This window comes from Bombyx mori, chromosome 3, assembly GCF_030269925.1.
Source record: "Bombyx mori chromosome 3, ASM3026992v2".
NCBI lineage: Eukaryota > Metazoa > Arthropoda > Insecta > Lepidoptera > Bombycidae > Bombyx > Bombyx mori.
Window position 1 is genome coordinate 2022968 of NC_085109.1, and position 17417 is coordinate 2040384.

At 40.4% G+C, this 17417-nt stretch overlaps 1 protein-coding gene and 1 non-coding gene across 4 annotated transcripts in view; one reads left to right on the forward strand and one right to left on the reverse strand.

The window, feature by feature from the left end:
- Nucleotides 1-11624, reverse strand: part of LOC101736753 (zinc finger-containing ubiquitin peptidase 1) — a 29324-nt gene extending 17700 nt beyond the window's left edge. The window contains exons 1-9 of one of the 3 annotated variants that reach the window (XM_038020140.2): nt 11442-11602; nt 9624-9863; nt 8815-9146; nt 8671-8732; nt 8485-8595; nt 7409-7720; nt 6920-7027; nt 6256-6369; nt 4951-5113 (exon numbers count right to left, since the gene is read on the reverse strand). In XM_038020140.2, the coding sequence (XP_037876068.1) occupies nt 4951-5113; nt 6256-6369; nt 6920-7027; nt 7409-7720; nt 8485-8595; nt 8671-8732; nt 8815-9146; nt 9624-9856 (1435 nt within the window). In that variant the 5' untranslated portion in view covers nt 9857-9863; nt 11442-11602. Of the gene's footprint in view, nt 1-4950; nt 5114-6255; nt 6370-6919; nt 7028-7408; nt 7721-8484; nt 8596-8670; nt 8733-8814; nt 9147-9623; nt 9864-11441 lie in introns of those variants that run through there. The other 2 variants (XM_062674955.1, XM_038020134.2) reach the window with 2 other exon arrangements.
- Nucleotides 11625-12294: 670 nt separating this feature from the next.
- Nucleotides 12295-12365, forward strand: TRNAG-CCC (transfer RNA glycine (anticodon CCC)). Its single transcript has one exon. It is a non-coding gene; the product is annotated as a tRNA-Gly (tRNA).
- Nucleotides 12366-17417: the final 5052 nt, after the last annotated feature.

Sequence of the window (17417 nt, forward strand, 5' to 3'; positions counted from 1 at the left end):
TCTTCGCGATTAGGGACTTGTTTCTACTGGAATAGTAAACAGTCGTGTCGTCGGCGAATAAAGCTAAATGGGTCGGCGGCGACCGGGGAATATCGTTAACGAATAAGCTAAATAGGAGGGGTGAGAGGACAGAGCCTTGCGGGACTCCAGCTGTGAGAGGTCGTGGGGAGGAGCGGGTTCCCTCGACTCGATATCGAAAAGAGCGGTTCGACAAGAAGTCCCGTATGATGAGCACGAGACTATCCGGCACACCCATGTTGAATAGTTTGAAAATCAAACCGTTGTGCCAGACTTTGTCGAACGCTTTTGCGACGTCGAAGAAGAGAGCTCCCGTGTATAACGGTTTTGGTCGATTAAGCCCCACAAGAATGTGCTCCGTGAGGCGGTGCACCTGTTGAACGCATGAGTGATTTGTACGGAATCCGAATTGTTCATCGATGAGAATGCCCTTGGATGAGACGAAGTCTCTGAGGCGTTTATAGAGCAGACGCTCATACAGTTTGCCTAGAGACATGAGGAGGCTAATCGGGCGGTAGCTCGTCGGATGATTTTTTGGTTTACCGGGTTTATGTATGCCGATAACGTCCGCTTCTTTCCACACCGCGGGAAAGATACAGTTCGCCATAGCGGCATTGAAAATAGATGCCAACATCACGATGAGTTGGACGGGTAGAAGTTTAATAACGCGGTTGGATATACCGTCGGAACCGGGAGCCTTGCGAGGACGTAGGTCTTTGATCAAGTCTTTAACTTCCATCGGGGTGACGGGTGGTAACACATCAGAGGGTGGCAAGGAGGCTCTGCGTTCTACCTCACTGTCTACTAATTCTACATGCACCGGGTCCACGGATTGAGTGCTGGGCGTGCACTGGGTTTGCAATGTATCGGCCAGCAGCTCTGCTTTTTCGTCATCATCGAACGCCGTGAGTCGGCCTGAGGGGCCTACGAGGGGGGGCATAGTTACTACCGTATCCGATTTGAGAGTACGAGCTAAGCGGTAGTAAGACCTTTGGGAGGGCGCGAGTCCTTCTAAGAAATCAGACCATCTGGCATCTCGGACTTCGGCGATGCGAGACTTTACGTCGCGTTGTAGGGCACGCATTCGAATACGATTTTCCGCGGTAGGATACCTGTCGTAGGCGCGTATCGAGGCGTTCTTAGCTCTAAGGAGTTCCCTAATATCGTCGGACAATTTGAAGCGGTGAAGGAAGTCCTCCGCTACAACTTGTTTCGATGACCTATCTAATGTCGAGGTGATGTGTGACGTTAAGATGTCTATGGCTTCAGCGGTATCCTGAGAAGACGGGGTAGAGTCCGGGCTAAACGGTAGCGATGGTGGATCAGATTCAGCCAGGCTGATGCCCAGCGTGTGCCAATCCACCACAGTCCTCGTGACGGGAACGGAATCGGGAGCGCGACCGAGCTTCATAACGACGGGACGGTGGTCTGAATCTAACTCTGAAACTACTTCGATCGAGTGTAAGCGCAGAGTTACGTTTTTTAATAACGCTATGTCGAGTATATCCGGGCGATGCGCGATATTTAGCGGGTAGTGAGTCGGGATTAGCGGAGCGACGATATCGAAGGCGAGATTATCGACTAACGCGTCAAGCCGCCTGCCATTCGGGGTTGTGGTGTGTGAGTTCCACCTAATGTGTTTACAATTTAGGTCGCCCGCCAGAATGACAGAGCTCCCCATGCCGAGCAGCGCCTCGATATCACTGCTTAGAACGATCTTATCCGGTGGAAGATAAACGGACGCGATAACGATCGGCGCGTGTCCCGTCAGTGAGATTCGGCACACTGATGCTTCGATATTAGCGAGCGCGGGAGGATCGAGTGGGACGCAATGCAGGGCTCTTCTATAGTAAATGACGGTACCACCACCACGAGCAGAGAGCCTGTCGTTCCTGACCATGTTATAGTTCGCGATTTTAGGGTCACGGCGCGCGGGCTTAAGTAGGGTCTCCTGCACTAAAAAGATATCAATTTGATGGTCACGCAAAAAGTCAGAAACCTGATCACGCTGATTTGCGAGACCGTAAGCGTTAAAAAATCCTATCGTTACGGATAGGGGCTTTATTCTACTTATATACGCCATTGATTACCGGCGGAGTGAGGGGAGGACGTACGTATTTAATGACGCGTATACGTCGGCGTATTCTTGCACAACGGCGATAAAGTGTTGTGCAGTGGAGGCAGAGCGAATGGCGTCGCCCAAAGCGTTAACGCGCTCAAAGTTGATCGACTGAAAGAAGTCGATCGCTAAAGCGAGATTGTCGGACGCGGTCGGAGGGCAAGTCGCGGGAGAGGGACGAGTCGCGGGGGCGGGACGAATCGCGGAGGAGGGAGTTGTAGCCGTGTTCATGTACGGCAGCGGTTTCGCCCAGGCCGAGACACTGGGCACCGGCGCCGGAACGAACGCTGGCTTAGCCTGCGACACAGAGGGTGCCGAGGCTTTGATGTCTGGGCCGGAAGCTCGGAGGCGGTTTTGGCGGGCGACGCGGCGATTTATTTTTGGAGCTCGGGGGCATCCACGGTAGTTCGCGGGGTGACCCTGTGTTCGACACAGGACGCAGCTAGGCGGTTCTGTCGCGGTTTTTTGATCGCGAGTGCATAGGGCCGTGGCGTGATCGCCTAAGCACTTGACGCATCGGGGGCGCGCGTGACAGTTACGGGAAGAATGCCCGTATAATTGGCAGTTATGGCACTGGCTAGGTGTGCCTTTCTTGTGTGGGGTTTCGACTGCGATGCCGGAAAGGCTACAGACCGTTCGGATGTTGAATATTTGCTTACCCTCGGGGGTAGGCTGGAGGGCGACGAGAACCATATTATATGGCTCCCTTCCGCGGCCTGTGTGCATGCGGTGTACGGAGTTAACCGGTAGGCCTTGTTCGAGAAGGTCGGCCTTGACGAGCTCGGCATCCAACTCTTTAGGGATGCCACGTATAACGGCACGGAGTTCGCGCTCCTCCTGGAGCGTATATGTGTGGAAACTTATACGCTCCTTACGGAGGTAAGAAGAGAGGGGCGTCTCTGCTATTTTGTACGGGAAATTTGATGTTGAGTATTGCTATTCTTTCGGATATGCCCTTCAATTCCTCGATTCGGTCCATATATTTTCTTTTTATCAAAAAACCAACTCCGTATTGTCCTGGTGTTTCTCCTTTATAATGCAGTATATACTTTGCGTGGTCTTCTATGCCTTCTCCCATTCTTCTCACTTCACTTAATCCAATAATATCCCAATTTATTTCATCGATTGCTGTTTCTAGTTCGATGAGTTTCTCTGGGGTTCTTAGTGATCGTGTGTTAAGCGTCGCTATGTGTATGTCGCAATTATTATTCCTTTTTTGGTTATCTATCCTTAGAGGGTGCTGGTCGTTTTCTCCCACGATGACCAGTCGGCTTGGGAGAGAGTGTAGTTTTTCTATTGTATGTATTTTTGATTCTTTGTTTTGTTGTATTTTCCGATTGCCGGGGATTGGTTGCTACTGTTGCTTGTTTGTAAGGACGTTAGTAAGAGAGTTAGATCTCATTCTCATCACGTCAAATGCGTTGGCTCTATTGGCCTTAGATGGTACGGTGGCTTGCTGTTTTTTTAGGTTGAAAGTCTGAAGAATGCGGTGAAGAAGAAGTTTCCCTTTTTCTTTTTTCGTTAGTTGTGTCCATTTCCTTCACTATAAGCTTATCATATTTCAAATACGCTATTTTACCCTTCTTCCTTTCTTCAATCAACTCCGCCTGTAACACCTTCCTTTTGGCCAGTACATTCTTTGGATAATCTTCGGTGACATATATCTCCTTAAGATATTTTTTATTTTTTACTATCTCATTCTTTTTCCATCCGTTTACGAAAGAACAGCAGACTGGCCTCGGTTTGTTACCTTGGATACTTCTTTTACCTAATCGGTATAAATTGTTTATTGCATTTTCTTCGATATCAATATTTATCTCGCTTTTGAAAGTTTTCTTTATCATATCCATTAATTCTAATGTTGTTTTCTCTTTTTCTTCCACGCCAAATATAATTATATTGTTATTCCTTTTTTCCCTCTTCAAGTATTCTATCTCTTTTTGTTGAGCTTCTATTTTTAACTTTAAGCTTTTGTTTTCTTCTATGATCGGGATTAGTTTTTCATCAATTCTAGACATTATGTTATTTGTAATAGATTCAGACTGTTTTTGCATTTCTAATTTCATTTTTTCAAACAAAAGTTGAAATTGTGTTTCCATTTTATAAATTTTTACGTGAAACGAAACGTAATCGTTAAACGATAGAAAGTTTTTCAACACTGTCAACACTGATGTATATGTTAGATACCTACCCGCAAGTTAATAATTTCCTTGTATTTTGGAAATATCAAATTCGAACAAATATCACTTGCGAAATAGGCTAACCTTAAAACATTGTTGATATATTTTCTTCTTTGCTGTGATGTAATGTGCAAATAACGTCTTCGTTGATATCTGCAAACCTCTCGGGCCTCCTTTTTCTTGTTGCACGATATTATTTTGGAGTGTATGGTGTATGTAAGTATTTTATATTAAGTTTTTAGTGGGACTTTAATGACATTAGTGTTTACTCTTCGAAGACCGGAACCGGAAAATTTAATATTAAAACAATAATAAAATAAGACCACGCTATATTGATAAACATTAACAAAAGCAAAACATTAACTGTCCCCTTCACACTCATAAGCTAGACCGCGCGAGAGAGAGATGGGCAGACTTTTCATGATGCGCATGCAGTGCGACGTCACTATTACGACGCTTATTCACAAACACTACACAAGCTCAACGTGTGAATGTGTTGAACGCGAGCTACATGGTAGGCGGAGTGGGAGGTGTTAGGTTTTATTTTCGTTACGGAATTTCTTGATTCGGTCGCCGCGCTCAAAGCCCGCGATAAAAGCTATGCGATAGTTTAAATTAAAAAGAGGTACCTACCATGTGTCCTGGAGGCGCCGGTGTCCCTGGCGGGGCGGCGTAGGCCCCGGCTCCGCTCGTAGTAGTCGGGCACGGACAGCGCGCCGCTGTACACCGCGCGGCGGAGCCCGCTCTCCTCACGCTGCGCATACGACTCCTCTTCCTCTTCCATGCCGTACTGGGCCTTCACAGAGTTAATAGCCAGTATAAATGCGTGCTGCGACGGCTTAAGGAAGATAGCCATCCTCAATGAGGAGTGTCGTGGCGTGCAACCTCTTTAGCAAGACATAAGACCTACTGTTTTTTTCCTACCTGTGCTGATAACCTAATAGCCTTGACGTATAGGTGAGGTCACGGGGCTCAAACCGGAGTATTACTAACACTGGCCCTAGCAAGGGCAGTGCTTCGCAGAATCTACCATCGTATCGGAAACGCGACCCACTGCGAAGATCCGGTGAGAAACTCAGTGGGCTGTGTCTGAGGGTTAATTTTCTCGTCGCCCTTCGTCGCAAGCGACGGGTTCGGCGAGCACGGTGACCGGTGCTTGTGGTATCTAAAAGCACCGTTAATGGATCGGGAAGACTTGTAATGACGTGTTTAGGGCGACATCGACTGTTTACATTCGGTCCAACGGATCGGGTATGAAAGACCTACAACGACTAGACAGACTAAGACAGTAACTCGACAGGGATTTTTCACTTTTTCAAACATGTAAATATTCTGTGTAAGTTTTTATCTGCTAATAATATTTATCCTTAAAGTAGTTAGTCTAACATATATATTTTATTTGTACTGCTCTTAAAATCACAGATTCGAGTATGAAAAAACGGACCAAACTTATTTGTATTTAGTAAATTTTTTTCTCTGTAAGCACCTGTCATTTTTGTACTTACTTTGACACTGGCAAAATCAATGCCAAAGGCGTTGGAGCCAAATTCTTATTAAAAAAAAAAATTTCTATTAATTTTTTTTCTGATCAATCTCAGGTTTTTTTTAAATATGTGAATATTCACATTTCTAATTACACATTAGTCATGTAGCATGTTACCATTCCCCTCTTAGCTGAACACATGCATGCTCATCTGTCCTGGTGGAACTGGCCTCTGGTAATGCCTCAATCATAACGAAAAGCATGTTACCTGTCACATTATCCATATAAAAAGAAAAATATGCTCTATGTAAAATATTATCCACTCATGTCAATAGCATTGAACACCTTTTTACCTTGACACGTTTTGACACAAATGGTTATTTCTATTAAACCTTAGTTAACTTAACGAAACCTTACAATACCCAGATTGTTGCTGTATTAAAAATTTAAATTACCCTAAGCATTTGAAATTCTTGTTGTTCCCTGTTCCTCTGCGCTTCTCTTTCTGCTGTAGTTAATCCTGATGCACCATCTTCACCCCTCTCAAAATGCTCCTCAATATGTTGTATCTGAGAAAACAAGAATAATTCGTAGCTGTATGTAACAATGTAGTTATATCTGAAAATTTGAAAACAGAAATGAAGAATTGAAAAATCTTAATAAAGATTTTGCTCATACAACATCTTCAACAGATAAACGTGTAATTTTTGAAAAAAAAAAAATCAATATACATTCAAATCACAAAAAGTTCTTACCACTACTGACCGATAATTGTATGCTATTTGATTTTGCATTTTGATTGTCTATCAAAATGTAATAAGTGTAGTTACAATGATGTTGATGAAATCACAGCTGCTTTAGCATGAAGTTTCTACTGTGCCTACCCTATATGTACAATTTCTTCAGAACAGGATTGGACAAGATGGTGTCCAGTACACTGGCATTTACGTTCAGAAGTAACTAATATTGCAAATTTGACTTTGTAATATGGTAAAGAATTCATTTATGGTAGTAGTTGTTTGTGAGCACATGTAAGTTTTATAATTGATTAGAATTCAAAGTTACCTCATCATTGAATTGTGGCATAGCACCTCTATTTGCATTTACACCAAGACTCACCAATTCATGTTGTGACAGTGGCAATGGTTGACAGCAAACAGGACAATTGCTAACTGGACTCTCTTCCATCATGACTATATCGTCACATGATGCATTGTCTATTTGATCCTGCAAATAAATTATTAAATTTTTTTTTAATTCTGGTTAGAGCAGTTGCTGTGAAAAAGGTCACTTAGCTGCTTTATTTACAGAAATGATTAGACAGCAGAACTGACTGTTGGAGATTACAAATTACTCTATGAATGAATACTTAGCTTTTGTTTTTTTATTAGTAGTAATGAGTTTGGACTGAACTCCTTTCGGCTGTGTTTTTTGAGCACTATGACATGTTCTTCTTCAAAAGAGGCTTGCGTAAAGTACTTAGTGGTAGGCAGCAGCTTGGCTCTCTCCCTAGCATTACTGACATCTATTTTTGAAGATATCCACTCACCATCAGTGGGCGGTACGCTAGTCTGGCTATTTGAATGAGAAAGATACTACAAAACTTACATCTTTCTGTGGACTTAATATATCCTTGTGATCCACATTCACGTGGACCTCCAGATCGGACGTGTTCACGAATGTACTTTCGCAGATCGGGCATTGGTATGATGAAGCATGAGGTCCAGGTGACATAGCCATTGTCAGGGCCAGAGTTGGGTTCTCCAGGGTTATCGTCGGGTTGGACAAACCCAGGGTCGGATTTTCTGAGTTAGCATTCGCGTTTGCATTCAAAGACGGTGATGTCAAATCGAAGTGCGCTCGATTTATATGTTCTTCGAGTTTTCGCGGGCATGTCGATTTGAAATCGCATAGAAGACACTGTAATATTAAAGTTTCTATATAGATTTGATCGGAAAAGTTGAGCTTAGAAGTGAATGCAAGCTGCCGAATTCATTAGATTGTATGTATGGATTTTATTTGTGTGCAGAGGAAATGGTAAACCTAAAAAGTAAATAAGTAGTTGGTAAACAAAAACAAACAATTGGCATATGTCATTCCTGCAAAAATAATTTGACATTACAAATTTGACACTAGGGATGTCGGTGCATACCACTGAAGCATGACTTAAGCATGAAGCATGAAGCATGGTGCATACACTTTCATGTTAATCACAACTTAAAGATACATGTTTGATAATATGAGTTGTTCAAACCTATTTTAACCAATTTGACACAGTAACAGTTTTTCTGATAAGTTGATCAATGATTTCCAAAAAATAGAGGGGCTTATTTACATTGCTATTGATCGGTGTGAGCTCAGTGACAAATTTTTTTAATCAATAGTTCAATGACTGCTTTTTTTAGGTCAGTATAAAATCGCCAGATTTGCGACTAGGTACGCGCTAGGAGCGATAGGCGGGCATGCCGGAGTCGTACCTACTTAGCTCCCTGTCGCTCAACAACCTGTGTCCGAGCCTTGAAGGCAAAACTAAACAGTCTTGGAGTCCAGAGAAACCGGACAATGGGCTTCATAGGCTGAAATATACTTTTAAAGCAAATATAACATGAGCTCCTCGTTGGCCTGCATAAGAAAATAAAATATGTTTAACAAGAAAATCTAGATTACATTTTTCAAATGCTCACTTGCACTGTAGGACTCGGCGTGGGAGGAATTTTCTTAGGTGTGTTTGGTTTTAATTTTAATGCTAGTTGCGACCTCAGCGGCGAACCCTGACCAGCGCTCGTCAAATTTAGCTGTAATTGTTTTTACAATTTAGAAATATTTTTAAGAGATTTTTAATAAATGAAGAGCTACAACAACAAGCCTACCTTATTTTTATTAGGAGATCCTTCATAGCTACCAGAGTTCTTGCTTGGACTAGAATGGACATCTGTAATAAAGGCTAGTTAGTAATCTATGGTTCACAAAAAGGTCATTTAGTACTTTTAATAGGTATTTAAAAAATTACAAACCTTTTTTATGCGAATTCATATCGTTTTCGTTACAATTCTGTTGACCTTGAACAGTTTTACTTGTAATGCCATTGCAAATGTTAATGTTTTTCACACCATTCGTTAATCCATTGGTTAAGTCGTAGATATTCTTACTGCTGCCTTCGTCATTTCTGAATTCTTTTTCGTGTATTATGTCCTTTTCCGTATATCCATTGAAGTAGCTTATGTTTTTGGAGATGGCTCCGTTATGGTACGACGACGAGGAATTGTCCGGACTGTGCCAGCCGTTTATTGAACCGGGTGTATTGTAGCTGCAGCTATCTGTTGTCATTTTAGAATCTTCGTCGAAACTGTTAGGAAAAGACAGGAGCTATTCATTCACTATCCATAACTGTCTCAACCAGGGTTTCCCCCCGACAATTCATTGACTGTGATCGGGAATCGAATGCAGCTCTCGGATATAATAATTATTGTCAAACTAAACTATCACCATTAGCTAAGGAGCTAATAACTTTTATGTGCACCGATCTGTTTGGCGAATTATTAGGAAGGCGAATTAATCACATTAATACTCGTATGTTATAAATATCTGTTATTGTATAGTTGTAACTCATGTTAGTGGTACACCAAGCGCAATTTTTTAACAATCATTTTGTTGGAAAAATGTACTAAACTGATCCACAACTGAATGTTTACGACTGTTATATTGATAATATTAAAGCTACCCTTTACACATGCCTAATTTATCAACAGACCCTTCCACATGTTCATAAGAATATATTACGGAAACGTAAAATTGTAGGTATCCCTATAAAGAGTTTACTAACCTTGGACTCTGATCATCAATAAAGGCCATCAATTCTCTTTCTGGTGTCAGATAATGCAGATGTGCCCTCTGGACATGACCCACCAGCTGAGGTTGAGGCACTACGCTGTCACAAAATGGACATTCTGGTCTTCCGGCCACATGGGCTTCGAGGGTATGAGACCGCATGCCTTCGTCTGTGAGGCCCTCGGCGCCGCAAAGCTCACAAGTGTATGGGAAAGGGCTCGTAGACATATTTGTTCTAGAATAAAAAATCAGATGATTGAAAGTTATTTTGGCGTAAAAAACAAAACTATAGGGCTATTTCGAAGTTAAGTTTTTGCTCCACTCCGATCCGACCAAGAAAGACCAAAAGAGACCAAGACAGAAGAGAGCTCTCTCTCTCTCACACCTTTTGGGTTGCTGTTACGCATCGCAGTCGTGAAACTCGGCAGCGAAAAGTCAATATCCGCTTGCATGTCGGGTATATACTGCCATCCCTCCCATAGGGGGCAGTCCGTGAGCGCAGGATAAATCGTTTTTATTTCACACCCGCAATTATTGCATTCTGTCATCAGCTCAGTTCCTAGAAGCAATCATGCTCAGTCCGCACCTGCATCGCAAAGTGAGGCGTCTACAATCGTGGCTTGCCTGAAATTTACTGAGCGCTACGTCAAATCTTCTAATCCAGTCGACAACGGGCGCTACTCCAGCAGTGACACTCTCTCGCCCAGGTCACGTCCTACAGCAGAGTGCCAAAAAGCGACCTCTGTCATTAATACTTGGTTATATTAAGCCGAAGTTAACCAACGATCGTACGCAATTGATTATAAGGTTAATACTATTTCTTTATATTTTCAATTGTAGTTAATGTACAAACCACAAAGATTAGCTGTCCCAAAATGAAGCCATCATAATAAAAATGTAATTCGTATCGTGATTATTTGTTATTGTCGTAAGAAGTACTATGATCCAATACGCAATAGTGTATAAATATACCAAACATATTGACTAGATATTAAAGAAAAAATTAAATTAAAAACTTTATTTTTCAACACAAATCCGATCTACCTAGATCTGCCGCTAGCCAGTCTGTCTTTGAAGGGTGGGGCAGTCGTTATACATTAATATTGACATCGACCTCCTACCTTCAGATGTCTGTGACCACGAAAACTGTATCATTATTCGTAAAATCGGAGATGGTAAATAGAAAATAGCTGTAAAAACTTTAAAAAGATGTAGTTTTAATTATGTTTACGAATCGCGAAAACCGCAGAGGATACTGCATTAAAGGTAATTGCGGTTTACTTATGGTACTTTTGTGTTGCACTTTTACTGGTATTTCTCATAGTTCTTTTTTACAAAATCCTACCTCATATAACACTAACTCTAGTGTAATTTTAATCGTAGCCACACTAAAAGCGAATTTATTATAAAATTTAAGACTAAAAAATTCGTTGAACATAATTTTTAAGGCCTGAATACATATTTACAGATAGTCTGTACACGTACAAATTGTTTTCATTTATTGGATTACGTTTTCTGAGACACGTCCTTGACCTCAAAAGTAATCAAGATAATAGCCAAATTGATCTGCTTCGAAATAAAGTTGCCTTTCAAACTCAAAAACATTAAAGTAGGTTGAATCTATAAATCGATAATTTTACCGCATCTTTAGTTTTTTCATTAATTTGTTGTCAAAATTAAATTAAACATTCACTTCACAATAAAATGCGCTATAACTCTAAATAATTCCATTAAATCGGAATTTAGTTACATTATTACGTAACCCAGTTAAATTTGAATAAAAATAAGACAACATACATACTCGAAAACTTACCCGTAATATTAATTTATTGTCATAAAATAACCGGACACACCCGGCCCGAGCACAACACTATCTAATTGGTACAACACTTTTATTAAAAAAAATGGTAACTAGCATTTTCTAACATTTAAAATTATTAATTATGTTTTAGTTTACAAAAAGGCCTGGTTGGTTCGGTGCCATTCATGAAATTGTACGGCATTGAAAAAATATTAGGAAACTACGCATGCGGAATAGGAAGCCCATATCGGTGTCGCCTCTATCGTAATATTACGTAAACTTTTGCGGGGGAAAAATCTAGTTCCAATTTATTTCATTTAAACAACATTCTTACAAAGACTTCATTGCATAAACTGATATTATTATGTTATTATTACAAATGAATGATACGACTTCATGACAAAAAAAATTGTAGGAAATTCTGTGGGAATAAGTGTTATTAACTACGAAAACTAACGCCCTCTGCTGTTCCGCGTAGCAAATACATTGCAGGAAGAAGTTCTGTTTGTTCAATACCAAATACAGGCTGGATAAGTTACATGCGCGCTTTAAAAGATGGAGCATAAATAAATCTGTCAAACTATAAAGAATAATGTAAGTGTTTAATGATAATATTTTATTTATATTAAGTCATGTAGTTATTATAAATATATTTGATTATGATTGATTGATAAATTTTATGTGACCAAAAAATTAATGGTAAAATATTGAAATGGCAAAATTATATGATGGTACTATTGCTTCTTTTTTCTTTGCATATAAGATCTTTATTTAACGTTTAAAATAAATATTGCACATATAAACTATTTCTCATATGAAAATTCTAACTCCTATTTAATAGTAATTTTCAGTAATACTTGCTGGAGCACTGCTGGTGTAGTGGTATCATGCAAGATTCCCATTCTTGCGACCCGGGTTCGATTCCCGGGCAGTGCATGCTTTTTACCTTTCAAAAAAATCTATAATTTATTGATTTCATTTATTATTTGTAGCACTGAACTTCAAACTCATCCTTAACCTATTTTGAGTTGAGTTTGAATGGAAATATTAAAAGATCGATTTTGAGTCATTTTATTGCAGTCAATACTCATAGTACTCCACTAGTATCAAGTTTTAAGTGAAAACCGATTCGCACATTTACTAAGCATCACTTGAGAACAGCTCGGCCTGTTAGGTTATTTCGGTTGGTTATGTTTGCAATTCTCAAGGGAACGCCAGGGCAGGGGGAGTTTAAAAAAATTATATTTATAAAATTCACATGAAACCTATCATACAGTTTTCGATATAGCGTGATGCTGTTTAATTTTTACAGAATACTAGTGTCCACTAGTTTCTCACCGGATCTTCTCAGTGGGTCGCGTTTCCGGTTCGGTGGTAGATTCTGTGAAGCACTGCTCTTGCTAGGGCCAGTGCTAGCAACGCTTCCGGTTTGAGCCCTGTGAGCTCACCTACATGTTAGTGTGAAGCTGAAATAGCCTCTCAACATGTCAGCATATGTAGGAAAAATAAAAGAGTCGTCTGTCAGTCTCAGTCAGTCAGTCTCAGTCAGTCAGTTTCAGTCAGTCAGTCTCAGTCAGTCAGTCTCAGTCAGTCAGTCTCAGTCAGTCAGTCTCAGTCAGTCAGTCTCAGTCAGTCAGTCTCAGTCAGTCAGTCAGTCTCAGTCAGTCAGTCAGTCTCAGTCAGTCAGTCAGTCTCAGTCAGTCAGTCAGTCTCAGTCAGTCGGTCGGAACGAAACTGTCGGTTTACCCTATCATTGTGAAATTATTTGTTGAGAGTTTCAATAATTATTAAAAGGTTTTGTTGACTTTTATTGCAATAAACCCAGTTCCATCGAATACGAATGATGACGGAACTGCCGTTCAGCCATCTCTGGCGCCGTAAAATAATAAAAGCGCGAAAGTTTTTAAGGATGTATGCTTGTGTAATAATAAATAATAATAAATAAATATTTAATAACAATCACGCCACATTATCTGGTCCCGTACTAAGTTCGTAAAGAACTTGTGTTACAGGTACCAGATAACGGAAATAAATGTAAGATTTTTATTATACACATACATATATTTAATAAACATCCATAACCCTGGAAAAGACATTTCTACATTTATCATACAAATATCTTCCCTTGGCGGGATTTGAACCCGTGACCCCCTTGTGTAGTGACCATGTCACTTACCGCTACAACAGACGGCCGTTAAATGATGTATGATGTATGTATGTTTGTTATTCTTTCACGGAAAACGACTGGATGGATTTTGATGAAACTTTACAATAATATAGCTGACTCATCAGAATAACACATGAGCTATAATTCATAAAGATATAGTGTGAAGTATCCAAAATATTGTTACGCACTGGGGCTCGGGATAAATAATAATTCTACCGAAGTACAGATTACAATTCTATTTAACTTAGAACATTTAACGAACACTTTAAAACTCTCAATTCGTTTCTTCCGCTTCGCTTCAGGTGATCCGTTTCGCTGTTTCGCATCAAGTAAATCCGATTAGTCTAACTGCCTTCGTGCCATTTCTGCAACGCTTTTATAGTCGATACGACATCGCTAGATTTATCGAGAACATTCTGGGCAAGTCGAGCAGCTTCGATGTGTGTTTCCGCTATCTGACAATAGATTACGTTGTACTTACTTCTCAAGTGTTCTCTATGTTACTAGTTCCTTTGATATTCGTTACTGCTATTCGGCGATAGATGGCGTTACGTTTACTGGCGTAACAATATAATGATAAGGGTCTAGTACTTACTACTATCTTCTTTCTTCTTATCTTTTTTCGTACTTACGAAAAAATCTGCCATCTCATTTTCTTATTCAATAATAAATTACAGTTCCGAAAGCGAAGCGAGGGCGAGTTACTATTAAAAATAACTTTATAAATGTTTTTATAAAAAATAATCTGAACTCATTTTCAAAGTAGACTGACTGACTGTCTTTACTTTTTTTAGTTTCTGAAATTTTGGCATTTCAAATTTTTTACCGCGCCTCAAATCATGCCGTGATCCATACGTAATCCACACGAAAAATCCATTAATGGGCTTGCAAGAGGCGAAAGAATGACACATCCCTGTGTCACGACATGGTAGTGGAGAAAAGCCGATTTAGAGTCATAAATAAGCGCGTGTGTCCCTGTGTAAGTGAAACGTTTTAAGCTCTGTGTGCTTAATGCGAATTTTTTAACGTTCTCGATAGCGTAAAAGTTAACCCAATATTGTATGCAGTTGGAACAGCGCCCCTAGCGGCAAACGTACGCAAACGATCCCATTTCATACAAATATGAGCTAACTTTTACGCTATCGAGAACGTTAAAAAGCTCGCACTAAGCACACTGATTATCCACGGAAAATAAAAACGAAAAAAAAAATCTGTCATGTTCCTATTCGAATTAGTTTAAGTTTTAAGAATCTTAACAAACCTCATTGGAAGAAAGACATCACTTAATGTCCAGGAATCGTAGTGGAAGCGAGTATATTTCACACCCTGATGGTGCCGTCAGGTATTACGGTTTTTGTTAAAACCTGCAAAACAGTTGCGGTTCTATAGAGCACGATCCTGTAATATCGTTTAATATGTGTCCGTTTAATATGAGCTACACCGAAAATTAGGGTGACAATGATATTTTTCACTTGGTAAAACTGCGTCATTTCGATTCGTACTTTTTTAGACGAGCTGATGCTTTTAGCTTATTGTTACTATCATAAAATGGCAACAGTTGACACATGTAAATGATATTAATAATATTAACAGCTAATGTTTTGCTATCCGTGGTCACTCGCGAACATACTTCAGACTACGTATGTACCCTAATAATAATATGGGTGTTGGACAAAATATATGGCGAAAAGATTATGTGGCAGGGCCGTGAGGTTAATACTTTTGGCGGGATAGCGAGGTGCAAAGTCACTGAGTAAGTAGACAGATTACTTATGTATGAAACGGAGCTTTATTGTTCTTTTAAGTTTTACACATAATACATTTAAGAATTTACGTTTATTTTGTATTCAAAGTCACGTCCGTATATCCCGATGAAAAGCCAGTAAATGCGATCAGATTACTAGACCCAATTATGTACGGAAAAATGTTTGTCCGAATTTATCCAGCGCTTCCTCCTCCTTGCGTCGATAATCCTCAGTGCTGAGGGTCGTGGCCTCCTCTAACAACTTTCTCCTGTATTATCCTGCACTATTCCTGCCTATCCTCGGCTGTGTGGATAGCAACGTGGACTGAAGTATTGAGAGTGGAGCGCCTTCTTCCGCATACCTTGCCTGTTACCAGCAGCTTTTCCAGATTGTCACCTCTCTTCCAGCGCTTCATGTACTAATTAAATTATAATGGTCACTGGCAAAGTGGACGGAAAAAGACCACGAGGTAAAAGTCCGACACGTTGGGCTGACCTGATTCGCGCTACTGTTGACACCACTGTCCACGATGCTCTATACTCGGCGGCAGATAGGAATAAATAGCGTAGAGTGATCCATAATAAACTCTTGTTGCGAAAATCTTTTTTTTTCTGCCTAAGCTAATGGTCTAGAGAGACTATGTCAGCGTCGCCGGGCTAGAGCAATGATGTGGTCACGACCCTCAGCATTGAGGAAACTACCTACTACCAATTGTAAGTAAAAAAATGTCCGCACAAAATCATGGTGTCACGATTATCCTATGCTTATTTGTACAGAACTCCGGATGGGCCCAGGCGGGGTCGTTGCCGTGATAACCTGGTGCCCATTTCTGATTTTATGGGCCTTTTTCTTGCAGTCAGCTCTCTCAATTACGGTCCAGTCAAGGTCGTTGGGAATTTACTTATTTAAATAACGTTCTTGGATTTAGGACGTTCAATGTAGAAAAGGTTTTGTTCGAAAACATTTGGTTTTATAATATGACAAGGGGACCCGACACACGAGGTTCCTGTACACAGGACTTGATCCGAAAATATCAAACATTTTTGACGTGACAACGTCTTATAATTCGATGGAGCCGGCTGCACGCACGAAAAGACATGACTCGTGCGGCGTTACCTCGCTCTGAGGCGTTCCATTTAAGGCTTGAAGTGCAAGCGAGAGCGCGCTACGAGCGACAAAGAGGCACAATCGGCCTCCGCGTTCGGCAGCGTTCGACATCTGTCTCTCTCCTACTTGAGTGAGCGATGCATCCGCGTGGACAGCTGCTATACAATAATACATTTACATGTTTTCGTCAAGTATGAAGTTCAGTGAAAAGTGAATGTGGTGTCAATTGTCCATACAAAATATCTATCAAACAAATAAAATTAAAATTTTCTTTTGAAAAATGATACCATTCCATCAGTATTTTCTTATGACGTTGTCACGTTCAACTATCGTCAGTAAACTGACTTTACAGGCAGCCGATTTTTTTATAAAAATTAATTAAGAAAAAAACATTTTGTTGTCGACCGTATTGTGAATGTAACATAAAGCATTCTTGGGAAAAAAAATCATCTAAATCGGACGAGCCTTTTAGGAGTTCAGTGACATTGTACATACGTCCTAAAGAATTATATATGTAAAGATTCATTCGTCTGTATTGTAATGAAGGATTTTCCGATAACGCTAGCAGCAAATTGTACGCTTTTCGACCCATTCCTTTCCCGGTACATTTACGAATGGCCGGTTGTAAACAGCCAAATTTTTGTAGCCAGCATATCCTTGCAGTGCAATGTTGTTTCTCAGGAGTCACGTCATTAAACTCTCAATCGTATGGTTTTGTTGGTACGAGTAAAGCCATCTACCGTCAGATAGCAAAAATGGATATCGAAAAAACTAGAAAGCTCTCTCGAATGCTCTAGAACATTCTCGTATGTTTCAATTGTATCGAGAGTGTCCTGCTGGCTCCGAGAATGTCCTCGATATGGAGAAGACGAGTCTAGAAAATTCTCGAATGTATTTCATTTAACATTCACGAACCTTCTAGTTCTATCGAGAACGTTCTGGAAAACTGTAGACATGTTTGGTAAAACA